The 22,855-nt window shown below is 40.0% G+C and overlaps 1 protein-coding gene across 1 annotated transcript in view; it reads right to left on the bottom strand.

Moving 5' to 3' along the window:
- The window catches only part of Daao2 (D-amino acid oxidase 2), a 547,438-nt gene that overhangs the window by 282,833 nt on the left and 241,750 nt on the right, over positions 1–22,855 (bottom strand). Inside the window, exon 5 of the mRNA XM_090380937.1 lies at positions 6,762–6,827. Coding sequence (XP_090237063.1) covers positions 6,762–6,827 — 66 coding nt within the window. The remainder of the gene's footprint in view (positions 1–6,761; positions 6,828–22,855) is intronic.

The following is a 22,855-nucleotide window of genomic DNA, read 5'->3' as shown; positions in this document are numbered from 1 at the left end:
CGATGACTGCCATCAGTCCCTGAAACCCCCAGCACCCCTCGCTCCAGGTCGCTACTTATTCTAATAGAAGTTGTGCAAGAATCACCTTCACCTCTGCCTGCGGCTACTTTTAACCTTTCGGTCTGTGAATCCACTCCCCCCAAGCTAGCAGTTTTCCGACCCACCTAACACTGCCTCGATAGCATCAGCAAATATTCTTGCACCCTTTCTATTTAAGTGTATCCCATCCCTGTAGAAGCAGTCTTTCCTGTTAACAAGCACAGAACACGCTGAAAAAAATTCTACCCCTTGGGCCTTGCACAGTCTTTCCAGGGCCGAATTGATTGCCAAGGCTCTCATCATGTATTCCCTCCTATCGTGTCTGGGCATATTTATCCCTGACTTCCGATTTTTTGCAACATTGACCTGTACTTGTTAAGTAAATCTGCAGATCTCCTACTCTTGATGTCATTGGTGCCAACGTGTACAACAATATCACCTTTTGTGCCCTTAAAAGATGATATATGCTTTACAACGTCATCAACTTTTCCCCCTGGCAGACATGCACTGGTCCTGTTCCATCTATCCTTTTTACACAATATATTCCTCGTCTCCCTGAAAATAGAGTCACCAACAATAAATAGTTCCTTTGAGACCAGCGCATTTTGCCTTGGAGATCGCCGCTGTGTTGCCTGATGCGCAGGAGTGAGCTCTGGCGTTGAGTTAGTTAGCTGAGAGCTTGACGGGCTCCTCATATTAATTTCTTCGAGAGCATCTACCCTACACCTCAAGCTCTCATAGATACCCAGTAGAACGCTGAGTTGATGCCTAATTTCTAGACACTCTCTGCACCTGACACACACACACACACAAAGACATCCTTCTTGGCTATATCATGTTCTGTTCCAGAGAGTTCGCCAAACATTTCACAAGTTGAACATTTTTTTAGGCTGTGACGCGCGTTGAAGAATTGCCCCCCCTCAGTTCTCCCCTGAGTCCCAGCACTCCTGTCACTTTGTGCCCGTTGCTTTGCTGCTCTGGTCTGGGGCATGATATTTTAAATTAATAAGATCAATAAATTTAATTAATTAATTGTCAATACTAGGGTATCTAATACGATCCTAAAATGCAGTGATGCATATTAGGCTATATAATTTTACGTTAGAGCTGCCTAGTTACCACAATTAAAAATTTGAATTCCTACTACTCTATACAACAACAATGGCTGCAAGATTCGAATAAAATAACGGTTTTACGTATATTAAGTAGTAATCTACAAAACTATTTATCTAAATTAAAAATAAAAATAACCAGCATAACAATAACTATAAGACTACGTATAACAATAACTATAAGACTGTGTTTCCTCAACTTGAATATATTCCCCCCCCCCTCAGATTCTTAATCTGAGCAAGTGGAAGTATCCCATCAGCATTGAGCTTGCTCAAACCATTCAAGGCCTTATACACTTCAATCAGATCACCATGCAGGTGCCTAGTTTCCAGATGCTGCAACTTGCAGGACTTCAGCACTCCTTTATTCTTCTCACCAATCTTGTTGTCCTTCTCTGTGCTTGTTCTAGCAACACTACATCTTTCCTAAAATGAGGAATCGAGACCTGTACGCAGTAGTCAAGGTGTGGCCTGACCCAGTGCCGGATTAAGGCCAGGTGATGCCCTAAGCACAATCTAACAACGGTGCCCCCTCGGTCTCTCCATTGCTTAACTTACAAGACATTAAGCTCAATAAGTGCTGAACGTGAAATAAGAGTTTGAAAATTTATAACCCATTTTCAGTTTTCTTCCAGGCAAGACCACAACTATATTAAATGAGAACTTTTGTTTTTTTTAATGTAACAAAAACACTAAATAGCATTAAAAAATATAAGCAAAGATATTCCTATAGGTTTATATTTATTTACTTTTTAAAATGTTTTCTTCTAGACTTTTTAATTGCAAAGTCTTTGATCAAGCCCTCAAAACTAATTTCGCATAACAAATCTGCTTCTATACTTAGCAGACACAAGGCATCCAATCTGTCTTGTCACATAGCTGTTCTCTTGGGATTTTCAATGTGCTTTAGTTGAGAAAATAAATGTCAGCTGTGCAATATTTGCAACCATTAATTTTAAAAATTACACAAGACAATAACTATATTTGGAAACACACAATCAATTTTGTCTTCTACAACTATTTTATAACGTTTAGCATGTTTAATCTAGTTTTTACACTTTTTGTTGCACTGAACTTATGGCGCACACATATACGTGAAACTGCTGAAGCTCAGCAGAGAGATTATTGTCCAAGTCTTCTGGGTAAGCATCAATTGGTTTTTGAGAGCAGTGAGAGTAATTTAGAACTCAGAGTAAAGTGCAGCGGATTGCTCTCTAATTATTGGACAAAATGGCTCGTAGGAGGTTCAATCCCTTGTGCACTTTGTCCACAATTGATAATAAACTTGACATTTTCTACCACAATATGTGGTAGAAATGTCAACTTATTATCAAATATAAATCTCAAGAATTTAGTCTTGAGTACTACCGGAATGATGTTTTGTCCAAGTGTGAGTTCTGGTTCGGGGTGAAGGTTCCAACAGACAGACGGTCTTCTTAGGCAAAAACCTGAAACCATTAGCCATTGCCCAATAATTAACATGGTCAATGGCATGCTGCAATTACCTTTCAATAACCTTCATGTTGCATGACTGCAAAAAGAAACTAAAATCACCAATGAAGAGGGCACTGTTTACAGTTGGAGGAAGTTGTTCAGCAATAGAATTAACTTTAATAGCAAAAGTGTAACTTTTGCTATTAAAGTTAAAAAATGAACACTTAGCACTGAAACTTGGGGGGCTCCCTCCTCTCGGAAAAAAAGATTGAGACTGAACGGACCCACACAAACTTGGAATGAGTGGTTAAATAAAAAATGTTTAATAAAAGGGCTATATGACTCCTAAGACAAAAATTATGGATATCTTTTAGAATTCCAAAATTTCAAACAGTGTCATGTGCTTTTTCTATATCAAAGAAAATAAACACCAGGTGCTCACATTTATGGAAAGCATTCTGGATAGATGTTTCCATTCTTACTAAAAGTTCGAGTGTTGATCTGTTCCTTCAGAAGCCACATTGTACCCTGGAAAGAAGGTCATTTGTTTCTAGATACCACACAAGGTGGGCATTGGCCATACTTTTCAGGATTATACACAGGTAGCTTGTGAGAGAAATGGGACAATAATTATTGGGAATTTTGGGATCCTTTTCTGGCTTAGCAAAGACAAGAATGATTGCTTTATGCCAGGAGTCTGGAAACTGGTCTTCAATGTATATTCTGTTGTACAGAGAGAGAAGCCGATCAATAGATTCGGAGGAAAGATGTTTGATCATCACATAATCAGTGGTGTATTCGTGCCAGAACGCACCGGAACGACATTCCGATACTTTTTTCTAAATGTAATAATAGAAAATTATTAAATTTATACACCTAATATTAAGAAACAACGACATAATCAAAGGGGAGGGAGAAATATCTATTTTGCCCATTGCTACTAAAAATATATATTAATAGTAATCTTTAAAATTAATAGATTTATTTAAAAACAAATATATAAATTTTTCAATGAAACTTGAACAATTCTTACTAAAGTACAATGTGTTAGATAAAGAGATCCAGCGAATGAGATATACTGTGATATATGAGAACGCTGCATTTTGATTCGCCATGAGCGAATCAAAATGCAGTGTTCGCACATATCACAGTATATCATGAACACTAGAACTGGTTACTCTATGAACCTCGTGTCTGAAGTTACTGTACAGTCGATGTGGCGTTATCATATAGTCTTCTGGAGAATGAGCGTTCCGGTACTATTTTTTTTAGCAATACACCTCTGCTCATAATGGATATCATCTGGCCCAACAGCACTCGCCTGGGGTAGAGATAGTGCTGCTTTCATTTAATTTTCTGTGAAAGGCTGGTTATATGCCTCTCAGTTATTTGAAGATAACTTCAAATGCTGTTTTTCAGTTTTTTGTTTGAGGGCCAGAAACTCGTAGGGATAAGACATTTCGGCAAATGCCTCTCCCCTAGGAGAGACATTTGTTAGCAAATGCAGTTGGGTCTGCAATTCCACATTCATTAATTGATATTCTAGGATCAAGGTGGTATGCAATGTATATCTGCCCTTCATTTTCTGGACTTGGTCCCAGATGAGTTTAGGTGACACTGTCTGGGCAATGGAACAAGTGAAGTGGATCCAGGATTCCTTTTGACTGTGACATCTAACGTAACATACTTTCATGTGGGCATGTTTGAAAGCCATTAGTTTATCTGTGGTGAGATAATAATGAATATACCCCCATGCCTTGTTTTGAACTTTTCTTGCTGCTTTCTTTTCTTTTCTTTCAGAGAGAGAGAGAGAGAGAGAGAGAGAGAGAGAGAGAGAGAGAGAGAGAGAGAGAGAGAGGGAGGTCAATCGCAATAAATGTACAAGTAGGCATGTGGAAAAAGGTGTAAGCTCCCACATTTAGAAGAGCCAGGTCATTGATTTTCAGGATACGCTCAATAGTCCGACCCCTTTAATTGATATTTGCACTACCTCGCCGAGCATTGTGTTCCTTAAAATTTCTTAGTAATAGAAAGGGGGAAGGCAACTGCCTAATGAGATCATCAAGGTAGGCCTGAGGGATGTCGTATTAGATGTAATAGATGGAATGTTTAACTAGAATTTCAGCAAATTCTGTGCACGAGAAGCACTCAGTCATTTCAGCCAATAAGCTGAATACTGTCTATCACTTGCTGTGGACTTGACCAGTGTACTGCAAATGTTGTTTGATACTTCAGTCAATGAACATGAATCCAATGGATTACTTTCTGTAGAGTCATTTAATAAGTTTCCTGCATGCAAGAAACATTAGGATCTTGATGAACTCCAGCAATGAGATGAAGCTGCCTATTAAAACCACTGAAGAATTTTCAGACATTCAAACATAATGATAATCGTTGTTACACTGAGCCAAAGCCTACATCCATCAGGATACAAATGTTTTGAAAAATTTTACATATGTTTACTTCCAAACACGGCATTTATTGTTGACGTTAAACATAAGAAAGGCAAAGGGTGGATGGGATCAATCCAGTTATGTTAAAGGAAGCGGCAAAGGAAGTAAGTGAACCTTTAGCCATGATTATGAGAGCATCCTTTAACATTAGTAGAGGCCTACAATACAAGAAAGCAAGCTTATGCAGTATCAGCCAATAAAAAAAACCTCCCATTTCATCCCGCCATTCGTTCCAAATGCCTGTTCAGCTCAGCCTTAAATTTATTTAGGCTATTAGCTTCCGCAACAAAAGATGGAAGCCTGTTCCACCAATCAACTACCCGCTGGCTAAAGGCAAATTTCCACACATCAATTCTACAACTATCTTTCCTGAATTTTAAACTGTGCCCGCTCAGATTCTTAGTCTGAGCAAGACGAAGAATCCCATCAGCACTCAGCTTGCTCAACACATTCAAGGCCTCAATCAGATTACCTCGCAGGTGCCTACTCTCCAGGTGCTGAAATTTGCAGAACTTAAGCCTTTCTTGGAAAGAGCACCCCTTTGTTCCCTTCGCCAATCTTGTTGCTCTTCTTTGTACTCGTTCTAGCAACTCAACATCTTTCCAAAAATGAGGCCTCCAGCCCTGTACACAGTACTCTAGGTGTGGCCTGACCATTGCCTTGTATAACGGGGTTATCACCTCCTTGTCCCTGCTACCAAAATTCCTATATATCATTGACAAGATTCAATGACCTGCCATGGCAGACCGTCTGCACTGTTCAGCGAACTTCATATTTGGCTGCACAATTACCCCCCCCCCAGGTCTTTTTCACTTTCCACTTCCCTGAGTGTAGTACCACCCAAAGAAAGGCTTAAGTTCTGCAAATTGCAGCAGCTGGAAACTAAGCACCTGCAAGGTGATCTCATTGAGGTGTATAAGACCTTGAATGGGTTGAGCATGCTGAATTCTGATGGGACTCATCTGCTTGGTTAAACTACGAATCTGAGGGGGCATAAATTCAAATCGATGAAAGATAGTTGTAGAATAGATGTGCAGAAATTTGGCTTTAGCCAGTGGGTGATTAATTTAGATAGTGGTTAATTGCTGGAACAAACTTCCATCTGCCATTGTGTAAGTTGATAAATAAAAAAATAATAATAAAGTGCAGCCATTATCAACCCAGTGCAGGATAGAAGCCTCCTCAACAATTCATGCTGAGGGACCATAATCTGCCACGCTGGTCCAGTGCGGGTTGGCAGATCGACCGTATTCAGCAGTCAGGGGCTTGAACGCCAGTCTACTCAAAGAGCATGTGCTACTGCACTCCCGCCCCTGACCACTCGACTACGGAAGCCGTGTAAGTTGATACTTTAAATTAATTCAAGGAGAACTGGACATTATGTGAATGGATATGAAATTGTTTTTTTTTTTCTTTTTTGTTTTTTTTTTTTTTTTTCATTTGCTAATGCTACATATGCTTGCTTTCTTGCTTCACAAGCCTCTATTACTACTACTACTACTACTTTTAATCACGCGATTATGGGAATGAATGTTTTCCTTATTTTCGACCCTAAAATGCATCCCTGATTTTTTTGCTGTACACATATTATTCCAAATATACAAACAAAACTTAACAATCAAGCCTTAATTTATAAAAACTGAATAAAAATAAAATAACACACACATAATGGCAACAACTCACTCAAAATTAATCAACAAGAGGGAGAAAGATACTTTCTTACCTTTCCATCAAATATGGCAATAGCTTGTTACACTCGGCAAAAACTGTAGTAAGAAAGATTCCATATCTAAATGGGGAAGAACAAGAAAAGAATATAATTTTTTGTCCCTTTACCATTTTTAATTTTTAATGGGTAATATTATAAAATACATCCCTACAAATGTGTTGCTAAGATATAAGGCCCTCTAAAAGATATTAAGGGCTTTATTAGCATTAGCATTAGTAGCGGCATATAATGCAAGAAAGCAAGCTTATATAGCATTGGTCAAAAAAAAAAAAAAAAAAAAAAAATCTTTGTTTCATTCATACATTCACTACAAAAGTTAGTTTAGTTCAGCCATGAATTTATTTAAGTTGACTTCCACAACAGATGAAATTTGTTCCAGCAATCAACAACCCACTGGCTATATACTTATTAAATATATAAATAAAATAAAAATAATACACAACTAAAACTTAACAGAAAAAAAAAAAACCCTCTAAGGTAATCATTACGGTTTCACTTTTATGGCATTTTGCTTGCTTTCTTGCTCCAATGGAGAAGAGGCATACACTCATGGTAACATAGTTATTTCTAAAGTTATTCAATTAAAAATGATATTAATCATTTTTAATTGAATTACATCACCAAGAAGGCAAAACCATTATTAATTTAAAAATTGAAAGTGCTGCTGCAGTGCTGGCCTTAGCAAATGTGGAACCCGATTGGAGCATGCTGGTGGGGCCCCTTGAAAATTTGAATATTAACACCCCAATTTTCATTTTGAAATAATAAAAAGCTAAAAGTATTAATAATTCTTTATTATTTTTATATTATTTCAGTTTGTTAACAATTAACCAGACATTATGATACTATAAAGAAAACTAATAAAAAAATATATATTTTTTTATCAACAAAATCTTTGAAGACTTTATTATTAAAATTTAAATTCCTTGCTTCTCTTTTAATGGAAGGAGAATTGCAAGGCTGTTGAATCTCTCCTGACACGTTGTCAACCTCAGATATGTTTTAATTAACTTTAATCGGGAAAAGCTTTTCCCTGACATTTCAGTCACTGGAATCATTAAAAATATTCTTAGCGATATCAATAAATTCATAAATCCAGTGGCTCTTTCATCAGTTGCGAGAAATTTTTAAATATTTAAAGGATTTTTGAAGCACAATTCTGGAAGAAGTGATTTCAGTGCTTCCATTTGCTCCACTGGCATATGGCCATCAATATCTGCTACCTTCACAGACTTCACCAATTCACTGATTAATTAATTCACCTCAATGATTTTGGCATCTGAAAGTGCAATTTTTAAATCTGCAGCATGTTTTCTTAAATCGTTCTTTAATCAAATCGGAGACAAGCCTTGTCTACGATTTGATTAAAGCAGTTTACCTCGTAAGCTTCCTTCTGATTTGTTATAGGTTCATCAGCAGGCTCATAATTTTAGTGTCTCTTTCTTTTTTGCAATCTTCTTGTGCAAAATTCTGGATGTCTCTCTATACTTGGACATCCAGAGCAGAAGATTTTTAAATGAAGAAAGAGCTGTAGCAAGATCTGCATAATCACTTTTCAGTTCTTTACTAAAAAAATTTACTTAAAACAACAAATCATGCCAAAATACCAATGAAACAAGAAACTTGTATTCTGTAATCTAGTTAGCTAGTGATTCAGCTTCACTTGTTGCTTAGATATCTTCTGATGTTTCAGCTATTTCCAAAGGGCATCATAGAAATCACCAACTTGATACCTTGAAGCCTTCACATTTTGCATTTGAAACTCATTTCACAGAGAGGTTTCGCAGAAACACCCATCGCTTATTTTTGGAAAACTGACCATCTCTTTGTTAATGTTTTGCTGAAAAGAGCACCAATAGACAGTGAAGTGTCCCAAAAAAGGTCATTGCATCATTTAGCATTAGCATTAGCATAGGCATATGATGCAAGAAAGCAAACTTATGCAGCATCAGCCAAAAAATAAAAAACCCTTCCACTTCACCCATCCGTTCGTTCGAAATCCTTATCCAGCTGAGCCTTAAATTTATTTAGGGATGGAATCTCACAACATCCCACAACAAGGGATGGAAGTCTGTTCCACAAACCAACCACCCGCTGGCTAAAGGCAAATTTCCGCACATCTATTCTACGTCTGTCTTTCCTCAGTTTGAATTTATGCCCTCTCAGGCGATTATTCTGAGCAAGAGGCAGTATCCCATCAGCATTGAGCATGTTGAAACCATTCAAGGCTTTGTACACCTCTATCAGATCACCTCGCAGGTGCCTAGTCTCCAGACACTGTAATTTGCATAACTTAAGCCTTTCTTCGTAAGAGCTTTTTGCGCCAATGAAACCAAAATCAAATCTTCGTAAGAGCAACCCTTCGTTCCATTCACTAACCTTGTTGCCCTTCTCTGTACTCGTTCCAGCAGCTCTAAATGCTTCTTGAAATGAGGCCTCCAGACCTGTATACAGCACTCAAGGTGCGGCCTGACCATTGCCTTATACAGGGGAATAATCACCTCCCTATCTCTGGTAGAAAAATTCCTGTATATCATTGATAAGACACCATGAGCTACTCTTGCAGCCCGTCTGCACTGCTCAGAGAACTTCATATCTGCCTGCACAATTACCCCCAGGTCCTTTTCATTCTCTACCACTGTCAGTGTACTACCACAGAGTTGATACGTTGCTGTTTCCGATATGTAGTATTTTACATTTGTCAATGTTAAACTTCATTTGCCACCTCTCAGCCCATCTGCTCAACCTTTACAGATCCTGTTGCAGCAGCAGCATAGCGTCAGTAACAACCCTGCCAACCGTTGTATCGTCTGCAGACTTGGACATTAACCTTAATGTACCATCATAAATATTATTTATAAATACAGAAAACAACAATGGACCAAATACTGAATTCTGAGGGACTCCACTAATAACATTAGTCCACAATGAACAGTGTCCATTAATTACCACTCTCTGTCTTCTGCCACTCAACCATCCCTTTATCCATAGAAACAATTTGCCACCAATGCCACACTGCTCCAAATTGTGCAGCAGTTTTCCATGTGCAACTGTATCAAAAGCCTTTCTAAGATCCAAATATATAATATCAAAGTTATTCCCTGCATCCTATTCCTTTGTGACTACATCATAGTATCCAATCAAATTGGTCAGGCAAGACCTTCCCTTAACAAAACCGTGCTGTGTCTGGGCTATAACTGAATTCTTGTCAAGATGATCCTGCAGGGCAGAACACCATTGACCTTGATTTGGGGTGGTCTTCTCAAATCAAGGGTACCTTTTAGTAGGATCGAATTGGTTTTCTCTGGGGAGATCTTTAGGTTGTTATACTCTGCCCAAGCTTCAATGGTGGAGATGGCCTGGTTGGCAGTTGCTTCTAGTTGGGCTCTGTTATTGGCAGAAAAGACCAGGTCATCTGCATAGGCCTGGGTCTGTACATTGTTGAGTTTGGTGTTCAAGAAATCATCCAGCACCAGATTCCAGAGGAGATGCCCCAGGACAGATCCCTGAGGGCATCCCCTGAAGACTGGTCTGGAGACACTGCAGTGGGGAGTGAACACGACAACTCGCCGGTCCTGGAGAGAGGTCTTGATGCATCTATATAAGTTTTAGTTACCAATTGGTTCGATCCGGTGTACTAACTAGCCTGTGAACACCGTTTTAGAGCTGTACCCTCAAAATGTAAGGAATATTGGATCTCACCATGATAGGGAAGGGTTGACCCGAACTTAGCTCTAGAGACTAAACATGGGTTCCACCACTTCAAGCCTCCAATAAGCAAAGTGGCGGTATTGCAGCAGTTGATGTGAGTCATCTACCACCTACTATTGCCTGGTAACACAGAGGGGTGGCATTCTTCCGTGTGGTGTGGGCACCACACCTCCACCCCTGCTTACGTTGGTTCACACGTGGGTGGTCACCCACAGTGTGTTTGAGCACGGGGGGTTATACCCAGGATTACTAACAGTCACACCATCGTGAATGTGCAAGCAGAGGATTTGGCTGTCGCAGACTGTCTGGACTTTGCCGAAATTGGGTCCACTTGACTTGAGTGTCACCCGAATATCAGTTCCATCAACGTTTTAGACTCCCAGGTAGCAAGTACAGCTTGTCTGGCATATCTGAGAGAATAGAATAGAATAGAATCTTTAATTGCAGCAATGATAGACAAACAATTAGTCCCATCACGGCATGGTGGTGCCAGGGGTTAACAAAACATATTTACAAAAGAGATACACATGAGAAAAAAAGATAAATCAGATTATTAACAAAGCACAGTTTTACATTTTCAGTTCGACGAGGATACCCTTCCTGTATTTTTTATTATTGTCCTGAGGTTGTCACAGACATATAGAATGTCTGTGACAACCTCAAGAACCCATATGCTCTATGACTATATGTTCTATGACTCATCCCCTTCCACTGATGTTAGCACTACCCCACAGAGTGTTATGTCCATTGAAATTGCCAAGAATTAAACAAGGGGAAGGCAATTGCATGATAAGATCATCATAGTCTTTCTGTGGGATGTCAATCCCTGATGGCAAATAAACAGACCAGACAGTTAATAACAACCCCACTGTAAGGCAAATTACTACAGCCTCAATACTAGTTTTAAGCTGCAAAGTCTCAAATGGGATCTGGTTGCTGACAAGGATTGTGACTCCTCCCTGACCAGAACCATCCACAATTCTATCCTTACGAATGATGGTAATGCAATGCATGGTGGTGTCATCATTTGCCTTTAAATAAATCTCCTGTATGCAAAAGCAAGATGGTTTGTGCTATTGCAGGACCGCCGTGATGTTCATCAGTATTTTTCCGGAATCCACGGCTATTCCACTGTAGGCATTTAGTCATTATTTGGGCTTGGTGGGTCCATCAGGCGGCTTTTGAGGTGCTGAGGGCTTAATTTTGTCAGTCATGGATTTATCTTTCCTGGGGAAGTATGGATGCTGTCCTGTGTTCATTTCTTACTCTGCAAAGGGTTCCAAGACTGACTCATCATGTACCTCCTTGGTTTCAACATCCATTATTTCTTGCCCTGAAGTGAGCAGTTCAGTTTTTTGTGATGTTAATTTAGTGCTCGCTGTTGGTAATGCTGGAGCACTGGGAGTTACCGAGATGGGAGTGCAGCTGACTGCGATTTCCGGATGGGCTTTATAGTGTATAGTGTATAGTGTGTTTAGGGTCTAACGGCACCAGGATTTTCCCCCATCTCCGCGTAATATACATTGTGGTGTGATATAGAACACTGTAGAGGCCAGAGGTTTAAAAGTGTATGGATATTGTGGTGTATAATGTTTTATACCGTTGTTCATCCGGGCTTTTAGCCGTTGGGTCTCAAATGAGACCCACCGTTGCCCACACTATACCTCGTGGAGGCAGACCAGGTACACCAGTATTTTAGAAATTTACTATTTACTCTGGCAGGTCCTGCCAGCTAATTTCCTGAGATTTCAGTGGCTAGGACCTAAAAAAAAACTGGGGGGGGGGGGGGCGGAGAAACGCTAGAAAGTGGGTCAGGCCGAAAGAGATATAAGTTATACGGGTTATAGTTCATTTTTTTTTTTTTTTTTTTAATTTTTGTATGGGGCTTGTGTGAACTCAATAAATAGGGAGCAATGGGAGTGAAAGAGTCTACTGGGGGAACAGTTATCTCGGACTAATAGATTAACAGTAGCCGCTGGCAGAGGTAAAAGTGATTCTTGCCCTACTTTCATTGAAATGCAATTGAGCAGCAGCTTGGAAAGCGAGGCTGGAACTTTCAGGAATCCTGGAAGTCATAGTGGAACAAGTAAATACATCAGCCGTGTTAGGGTAACTAAAGAGTAGAAACACGTGCATCTATACTTGCATGTACACCAATGCTAGGAATATAGTTAATAAATTCGATGAGCTTGAAGTGCTAGTCAAGACATCAAAGGCAGTATTGTTGGGACATCAGAGACATGGTGTCACACAGACATAAGCAGTGCAGAACTAGAATTTGGGGAGTACAATGTGTACAGAAAGGATAGACAGGACAGGAATGTTGTTAGTTAAGAAACACATAAAATCTAAGGAGTGCATCCAATTGATGTGGGTGGACAATGCAATGTTGAGTCTGTTTGGTGTAACATAATCACTGGGAATGGAAAAATGAGAGTAGGTACGTGTTATAGGCCTAATGAAACTGATGAGTATAATGAGCAATTGTGCAGAGAAATAGCGTGGGCCAATAAATTAGAGTGTCTTATAATGAGGGGTTTTAATTTCCCGCACATTGACTGGAATTTGTGGTTTGGTCACTCACACACTAGCAAGGCTTTTGTGGATTTATTGGATGATTGTTTTCTACAGCAGCATGTTCGGGAGGCAACTAGAGGGAGTAATACTGTTGATCTGATTATCAGTAGTGATTCTTCATGTACCAAGAACCTTCAGATAAAGGAACCACTAGGTGATCACAGTGTGCTTAAGTGGTATTTGCTCAAAGAGGTAACTATCATCAAGGGTAAGGGAAAGGGTTTTTGCTTTCGTAAAGGTGACTACGGTGGTCTGAGACAGTATTTAAATTCTGCACAGTGGAACGAACTGAAGATATTACCAACAGCAAATTCAAAATGGAAAGCATTCAAAGAATTAATCATGGAAGCTACTAGACTTTTCATACTAACAAATAAATATTGCTCAAGATTTAGGCCTAAATGGACATTAGATGAACTAATTAGACATGTGACAGAGAAGAAAATTGCATGGAATACATATAAATTAACATGTGACACAGAAGCCTATGAGATATACACTTGTCTGTAACCAAATTACAAAGGAGGTTAGGCAGGCGAAGGCAGATTATAAGAAATTTTTGCCAAAGGATGCAAAGAAAACAGCAAAGAGTTCTTTACTTCCTTCTACAGTTTACAAAGAGTTCTTTGTAAACTCTAGAAGGAAGTGGGTGAATCAGATTGGTCCACTTGATATTGATGGTTCAACAGTTGATGATCCTGCTCATGTAGCTAACAAACTAAATCAATATTTTGCATCGACATTCACACATGTGGAGTTATTCAGGGAGGCCATGAATGCCAGAGGCGTATTTAACTCTGGCAGTAAGCTAGATAATCTTGTAATAACTGAGAGTAAAGAGAGGAGAAATTCTTGAGGATAAACACAAAAAAGGCACCTGGGGTGGACAGAATCTATCCAGTTATATTAAAGGTGGCAAAGGAAGTAAGCAAACCCCTAGCAATAATTATGAGAGCTTCCCTGGACTCATGGGAGGTACCCATGGACTGGAGATGTGCAAATGTGACCCCAATCCACAAAGGAGGATCAAAGGGAGACACAGGTAATTACAGACCTGTTAGTTTAACTTTTGTACCAGGGAAATTAATGGAGCCACTGGTTAAAGAAGAATTGCAATATCATCTAGACAAGACTTCAGTTATAGCTCGGACACAGCATGGATTTGTTGAGGGGAAGTCCTGTCTGACTAATTTGATTGAATACTATGATGTAGTCACAAAGAAACTGGATGCAAAGAATAACTTTGATATTGTATCTTGTAAAGTCTTTGATACTGTTCCTCAGGGAAGACTGCTGTATAAATTGGAGCAGTGTGGCATAGGAGGCAAATTGCCGCTATGGATAAAGGGAAGGTTGAGTGGGACAAGACAGAGTGTGGTAATCAATGGACACTGCTCTTCGTGGACTAATTTTTTACTAGAGTCCCTCAGTGTTCAGAGTTGGGTCCCATGTTGTTTTCTGTATTTATAAATGATATTGATGATGGTATATCAGGTTTAATGTCGAAGTTTGCAGATGTTACGAAACTTGGCAGGGTTGTTAATGACACTAATGACAGTACACCGCTGCAACAGGATTAGGAAAGTTGAACAGATGGGCTGAGAACAGATGGGCAAATGAAGTTTAACATTGACAAATGTAAAGCACTACATATGGGAAGCAGTAATCCCAGATAACGTATCAACTCTGTGGTACCACACTGACAGTGGTAGAGAACGAAAAGGATCTGGGGTTAATTGTGCAGGAAGATATGAAGTTTTCTGAGCAGTGCAGACGGTCTGCAAGAGTAGACCGTCGCACTGCTCAGCACAGCTCATGATGTCTTGTCAATGATATACACGAATTTTTCTAGAAGGGACAAGGTGGTGATTATCCCCTTGTATAAATGATATTGATGAGGGAATATCAGGCTTAATGTCGAAGTTTGCAGATGATACGAAGGTTGGCAGAGTTGTTAATGACACGAATTACAGTACACCGCTGCAACAGGATCTAGGAAAGTTGAGGAAATGGGCTGAGAGGTGGCAAATGAAGTTTAACATTGACAAATGTAAAGTACTACATATGGGAAGCAGTAATCCCAGAGTAACATATCAACTCTCTGGTACCACACTGATAGTTGTAGAGAATGAAAAGGATCTGGGGGTTATTGTGCAGGCAGATATGAAGTTTTCTGAGCAGTGCAGACAGTCTGCATGAGTAGTTGATGGTGTCATGTCAATGATATACAGGAATTTTTCTAGCAGGGATAATAAGGAGGTGATTATCCACTTGTATAAGGCAATGGTCAGGCCTCACCTTGAGTATTGAGTACAGGTCTGAAGACCTCATTTTAAGAAGGATGTAGAGCTGTTGGAACGAGTACAGTGAAGGGCAACAAGATTAGTGAATTGAACAAAGGATTGCTCTTACGAAGAAAGGCTTAAATTTTGAAAATTACAGTGTCTGGAGACTAGGCACCTGCCAGGTGATTTGATTATGGTGTATAAAGCCTTAAATGGTTTGAGCATGCTCAATGCGGATGGGATTGCTCAATGCAGATTGTTCCTCTTGCTCAGAATAATTGCCTGAGAGGGCATAAATTCATATTGAGGAAAGACGGTTGTAGGATAGATGTGCGGAAATTTGCCTTTAGCCAGCGGGTGGTTGATTGCTGGAAGAAACTTTCATCTGTTGTTATAGAAGTTAATGACTTAAATAGATTCAAGGCAGAACTTGAAAAACATTTGGAATGAGTGGATGGGTGAAATAAGGTTTTTTTTTTATCTTTTGGCTGATGCTATATAAGCTTGCTTTCTTGCATCATGTGCCAATGCTAATGCTATATAATGCTGTATATCGGTTTGGGTCCGGATGGTATTCTTACCAGAAATTTAGGCTTCCCGCTATTTATTGGTTAAATGCATATTCTGGCCTCTGAGTAGGAGATGTTTAGCTCCAATTTTAATTTTTGAATCTCTTTTTTGTCCTTCCACCGCTGGCATGCTCGAGAGTATGCAGGGTGCTCTCCTTGGAAGTTAGTGCAATTAGGCTTAGGAGCTAGATATCCTTTGCTCTCGTGATCTTTAGCACCACATCAAATACAGGCTGGGTTATCACGACAAGTTGTTTGTGAGTGGCCATACTTTTGACATTTAAAACACCTCAGTGGGTTTGGGACGTCCTCACTGGGCAGTTTAAGAACCCAGCCTTGATGGAACTTGGAGGCCAAGGGGTGTTAAATGTTAGGACGAGTACTCGGGTAGGGACGAGATTCCCATCTTTTTGCATGGATATTTGCTTGACAGCTGTCACTCCTTTTTCTTTTAATTCAGAGCAGATCTCTTCTTCAGAAATGTGAAGAAGATCCCACTCTGATATGACACCTCGTGACGAGTTTAGAGTTTTATGGGGGGTTACGATGATGGGTATTACCCCTATGGATGTAGCTTTCAAAATTTTTTCAGCATGCAATGTATTTGATGCTTCGAGTAAAATATCTGCAGAACGCAGACATTTTATGGATTTAGGTGATCCTGCCATCCCTTCTAATAATGTCTGGATAAAGAAGAGTGACATTTTCGCAGTCGACTGCTCTCCGGTGGAATGGAGACAGAAGAAAAGAAGTGTAAAAGATAGCGATTTCTCCTCAGTTCTGGTTCATCAATTCAGTTAAAACTGGATTGGTGTCATTATCATCTGATGATCAGTTAGGTAGGGGCCCATTTGGGGCCCCAGAAGAAGTTGAACTTATATTACTCATAGGAGTAAGATAAAAATTTCCGATGCCCTAAGTTCCTCACCCACCACGGAGCCCTACAAGGGGACGTTCACGAGTGGGCGTCCCCTTGTAGGGGACGCCCACTCATGAACTAGCAGGTACTGCATACACAAATGGGATGCCAAGTTCGCTTAGGAGCATCATACCCACGTTTCCAATAAGCCTTCATCCTGTCCCAGGACCAAAGGGAGGGAGACTTATTGGAACGCAGTTGACCACTAGCAGTAAGAACCACCCGCCGATTGATCCCAGTTGGGCCGGTCTGGGATCACCCGTTGTGTAGAAGCAGGGGCCAAAGTGGTGTATTAAGGTTGGGCCCCTCAACCACCAGCATCCCCTTTTCCGAATTTCCACGGGTTGCGGCACACAGCTGCACACGCCAGATTCCAATGATGTAACCCTGGAACCAAGGTATGGGCATTAGATCCCAGTGATGCGAATCTTGAAGTCCAGCAGCATCACTGGGAGGTCCCCTCACCACGTACATGTACCCACGTTGGGAGGTTTTGAGGAAAGACAGGAAGAATAGACGTGTGGAAGTTTGCCTTTAGCCAGGAGGGTTGTTTATTGCTGGAACAGACTTCCATTTGTTTTTGTAGAAGTTGATAGCTTAAATAAATTTAAGGCTGAACTAGACAAACATTTGGACTGACCGGATGGGCTAAACGGGAAGGTGTTTTTTTTTTTTTTTTTTTTGCTGATGCTGTATAAGCTTGCTTTCTTGCATCATATGCCTCAAATAATGCTAATGCTAATAAGCACATTTCCAGTAAACCAAGAAAATGTCAAATGACTTTTTCTTGGTTAATTACAAAAACGTTTATACAAAATGATTTTGTTGTTAATGTTGTCTGACACTAAACCCTCGATTTGTTCTTGATGGCTGATATCAGATGTATACCGAAGAATAACAGCAAAATACTTGGCTGATTTTATTCACACTTGAAAGATTCTTTTTCTAGTGCTTCTTTGGACTCTTTTTATTCTCTTCCTTTTAGAATAGCCACTTTGTGTGCTTTTATTCTTTTTTTACATTCAAAAAATAAATTATAAGGCAACAGACAGATTAGTAAAAATTTTCTTACATGTTTTGTTTACAACTTACTTGTTGTAGAATAACAAACTTTATAAAATAACTGCACTTGATGCTTTATCAGTGATTAAATCAGGAACTCTCATTAAACTATAAAGATTCTGATATTTAGCCTGTTGAAGCGGTGAGTGTGAGAACAATAAGAAAATCTGTTTTGTGGCAGACGCTCATCAACAGCATGGAACACTGCTATTTGGAGTGAATGACTTAAAAACACACTTGATAAGAATTCTGCAATGCATTCATTGAGTTCAGTTATGGTAAGAAACGTTACCACAAATCAATTCTTGAAATTCGAATAGTCATCATCATCATCATCCATACTCAATCCACTGCAGGATGAAGGCCTCTTCAGCAGCTTTCCAGTTCCTTCTGTTTTGTGCAATGGTCATCCATTTACTACCCACAAACTCATGAATTTCATCTGTCCACCTCCGTCGTTGTCTTCCAGGTTTTCTTTAGCTCCTCTTGGTACCATTCTGTTATTCTCTTAGTCCACCTGTCATCATGTCTTCAAGGCCTTCTTTTGATTCGTTTTTATGACAATGCCTTTCAATATCACTTAATTTGGCTGTGAGTGTGCATTTACAATATTTTCTAAACATATGTAAAAAAAGTCACTGTTTCAGGTTTTCCAGAAGTCCTGTTCAATTCAAATGTTAAATGTGTTACTGCCAATGGTTAAATGTGTTACTGCCAATGGTTAAATGTGTTACTGACGAAGGCTGCTAAGTGTCCTGCCAAAGACCATTTTAGTTTTTTAGTTTTGATAAGAATTTCCTTTACTTGAGTGTGCTGCCTAATCCATGTGTTTCTCTGCTTATCTAACAGTCTGGTTCCCAATACAAATTCATTCCATTCTTTGCTGTGTTGTACTCAGCATCTTTTCCATTCTTTTGGTGAGTGCCCAAGTTTCACTTCCATAAGTCATGGTGAGTAGTATACATTGGTTCACTATTTTACATTTCAGACAAATTGGGATATTGCTCCTCAGTATATGACTATATTAGCTGTTTGTTTGTTTGTTTGTTATTCGATTTTTAGAAGCATTAGCAACTAGGGTCATATTGTTCCAGGGATATGCGGTGATCATTCCCTGACCATTCCGCATCCTCCGTATTTGGTGTTCACGGGCTCGAACCCCGGTCTATTCAAGAAGCGTGTGCTACGCACTGCTGCTCCTGCTCACCTGGCTACGGAGACACCACTACAGGGTGTTTCAGTTAAACGTTTCAGAACTTCTAAGAGGGGTAGGGTACATCCTGACAACTCGAAATCATATAGCAATGTAGGGTCGGAAATTCTTTCCTGAAGCGGTGTTGTACACAGAAGCACCATAAAGAAAAGAGACCGTAAGTGAGAAATCGTTTTAATAATAAATGAAAAGAAGCAAAAGGTACATGGATTAAAGTAAGTGTTCCAAGTTTCTTCCACGGGCTACAATGCACGCCTCACATCTCCGACGCATGGACATCCGAACATTCTGGAATACTCCAGGCAGCGTGTCCAGACACAGCAACCGGAGGATTATGCACCTCGTATTGCTTTCGCACAGTGGTACCTTGGAAAATGTGCTACAAATCCCCTTTTTCCTGCTGAAGTGTTGTTTTCCGATGAGGCATCCTTCACAAGGGAAGGAATTTTCAACACGCATAACGACCATATCTGGGCGGTCGAGAACCCGCATGCAATACGACGTCGTGCAGCACAGATTCGATTTTCGGTCAATGTATGGGCCGGTATTATGGGAGATCACCTCATCGGACCTTACCTGTTACCGTGTCGTCTAACCGGACCTATCTACTTGATCTTTCTGCAGCAAGTATTGCCACAACTTTTGAGAGATGAACAGATTTCTGCATCGACGCAACAGACAATGTGGTTCCAACACGATGGAGCCCCTGCCCATTATAGCGGAGATGTTCGTAACTACCTGGATGTCACATTTGGTCAACAGTGGATCGGATGTGGTGGTCCCGTGCGTTAGCCTGCTCGGTCACCCGACCTATCATGTCTTGATTTTTATTTCTGGGGTCATATGAAATCGCTAGTTTATGACACCCCTGTTGACAATGCTGAGGAGCTGGTTGCAAGAATCGCAGTAGCTGCCGAAGAAATTCGAAATTCGCCTGGAGTATTCCAGAATGTTCGGATGTCCATGCGTCGGAGATGTGAGGCGTGCATTGTAGCCCGTGGAAGAAACTTCGAACACTTACTTTAATCCATGTACCTTTTGCTTCTTTTCATGTATTATTAAAACGATTTCTCACTTACGGTCTCTTTTCTTTTTATGGTGCTTCTGTGTACAACACCGCTTCAGGAAAGCATTTCCGACCCCACATTGCTATATGATTTCGAGTTGTCAGGATGTACCCTACCCCTCTTAGAAGTTCTGAAACGTTTAACTGAAACACCCTGTATATTAGCATTAGCATTAGTAGAGGCATATGATGTAAGAAAGCAAGCTTATGCAGCATCAACTAAAGAAAAAAAAAAAAAAAAACACTTCCATTTCACCCCTCCGTTCGTTCGAAATGCCTGTCCAGCTGAGCCTTAAATTTATTTAAGCTATCAACTTCCACAACAAGGGATGAAAGTCTGTTCCACCAAACAAATATCCGCTGGAAAAAGGCAAATTTACGCATATCTATCCAACATCTGTCTTTCCACAATCTGAATTTATGCCCTCTCAGGTGATTGTTATGAGCAAGAGGAAGAATCCCATCTGCATTGAGCATGCTCAAACGATCCAAGCCTATATACACCTCTATCAGATCACCTCGCCGGTGCCTAGTCCCAAGACACTGTAATTTGCAAAAAATAAGCCTTTCTTCGTAAGAGCAACCCTTTGTTCCATTCACTAATTTTGTTGCGCTTCTCTGTACTCCTTCCAGCATCTCTACATCCTTCTTGAAATGAGACCTCCAGACCTGTATACAGTACTCAAGGTGTGGCCTGACCATTGCCTTATACAATGGAATAATCACCACCATATCCCTGCTAGAAAAATTCCTGTATATCATTGACAAGACACCATGAGCTACCCTTGCAGCCCGTGTGCACTGCTAAGCGAAATTCATATCTGCCTGCACAATTACCCCCAGGTCCTTTTCATTCTCTGCCACTGTCAGTGTAGTACCACTGCGTTGATACGTTGCTCTGAGGTTGCTGTTTCCCATATGCAATACTTTACATTTGTCAACGTTAAATTTAATTTGCCACCTCTCAGCCCATCTGCCCAACCTTTCCAGTTCCTGCTGCAGAAGCATAGCGTCAGTAGTGTTCTTAACAACACTGCCAACCGTTGTATCATATGCAAACTTGGACATTAAGCTTGATTTACTATCATCAATATCATTTATAAATACAGAAAACAATAATGGACCCAACACTGAACTCTGAGGAACTCCACTAATAACATTAGTTCACGATGAGCAGTGTTCATTGATTACCACACTCTGTCTTCTCCCACCCAACCACCCCTTTATCCATAGCAACAATTTGCCTCCAATACCCCACTGCTCCAATCTGTGCAGCAGTCTTCCATGTGCAACAGTATCAAACGCCTTTCTAAGATCCAAATAAATAATATCAAAGTTATTCCCTACATCCAGTTCCTTTGTGACCATATCATCGTAGTATCCAATCAAATTGGTCAGGCAAGACTTTCCCTTAACAAACCCATGCTGTATCTAAGCTATAACTGAAGTCTTGTCTAGATAATCCTGCAGTGCTTCTTTAACCAGTGCCTCCATTAATTTCCCTGGAACAGAGGTTAAACTGACGAGTCTATAACTACTTGTGTCAGCCTTTGATCCTCCTTTGTGAATTGGGGTCACATTTGCACATCTCCAGTCTATGGGTACCTCCCCTGATTCCGAGGAAGCTCTCATAATTATGGCTAAGGGTTTGCTTACTTCGTCTGCTGCCTCCTTTAATATAACGGGATAGATCCCATCCACACTAGGTGCCTTTTTTATGTTTATCTTCAACAATTTCTCCTCCACTTTCCTCAGTAATTACAAAATCATCTAGTTCACTGCCAGAGTTTAACTCACCTCTTGCATTCCTCTCCCTGAATAACTCCGCATGGGGGAATGCAGATGCAAAATACTCAATTAGTTTGTTAGCTACCTGAGCAGGATCATCAACAGTTGAACCATCTATTGATGGTTCAACTGTTGATGATCCAAGTGGACCAAACTGATTCATACCCTTCCTTCTAGAGTTTATATAAGTAAAGAACTCTTTGCTTGTTTTTCTTTGCATCCTTTGCCAAAGATTTCTCGTAATCTGCCTTCGCCTGCCTAACCTCCTTTGTAACTTGGTTACAGACCAGCTTATATCTATCATATTAATTTATATGTATCCCATGCCTTTTTCTTCTCTGCTATATGTCCCATCTGACATCCATTTAGGCCTAAACCTTGAATAATATTTCTTAGTTGGTATGTAAAGCCTAGCAGCTTCCAAGATAAGTTCTTTGAATGCTTCCCATTTTGAATTTGCTGTTGGTAACATCAGTAGTTGGTCCCACTGTATAGAATTTAAATACTGGCTCAGACCATCGTAACCGCTTTTAGAAAGCAAACACCCTTTCCTTTACCCCTGATGGTAATTATAACTTTAAGTAAATCCCACATCAGTATACTCTGATCACTGCCACCTAGTGGTTCCTTTATCTGCAGATTCTTAATGCATGAAGAATCACTAGTGGTAATCAGATCAAGAGTATTGCTCCCTCTAGTTGCCTCCCGAACATGCTGATGTAGAAAACAATCATCCAATAAATCCACAAAAGCCTTGCTAGTGTGTGAGTGTCCATCTCACAAATTCCAGTCAATATCTGGGAAATTAAAATCCCCCATTATAAGACTCTCTGATTTATTGGCCCACTCTATTATTATTATTATTATTATTATTATTATTATTATTATTAGCATTAGC

This window comes from Mastigoproctus giganteus, chromosome 9 (assembly GCF_048544385.1).
Source record: "Mastigoproctus giganteus isolate SK-2022 chromosome 9, ASM4854438v1, whole genome shotgun sequence".
Taxonomy (NCBI): domain Eukaryota; kingdom Metazoa; phylum Arthropoda; class Arachnida; order Uropygi; family Thelyphonidae; genus Mastigoproctus; species Mastigoproctus giganteus.
Note: the sequence above shows the minus strand (reverse complement) of the source record. Positions and strands in the feature narration are given on the sequence as shown.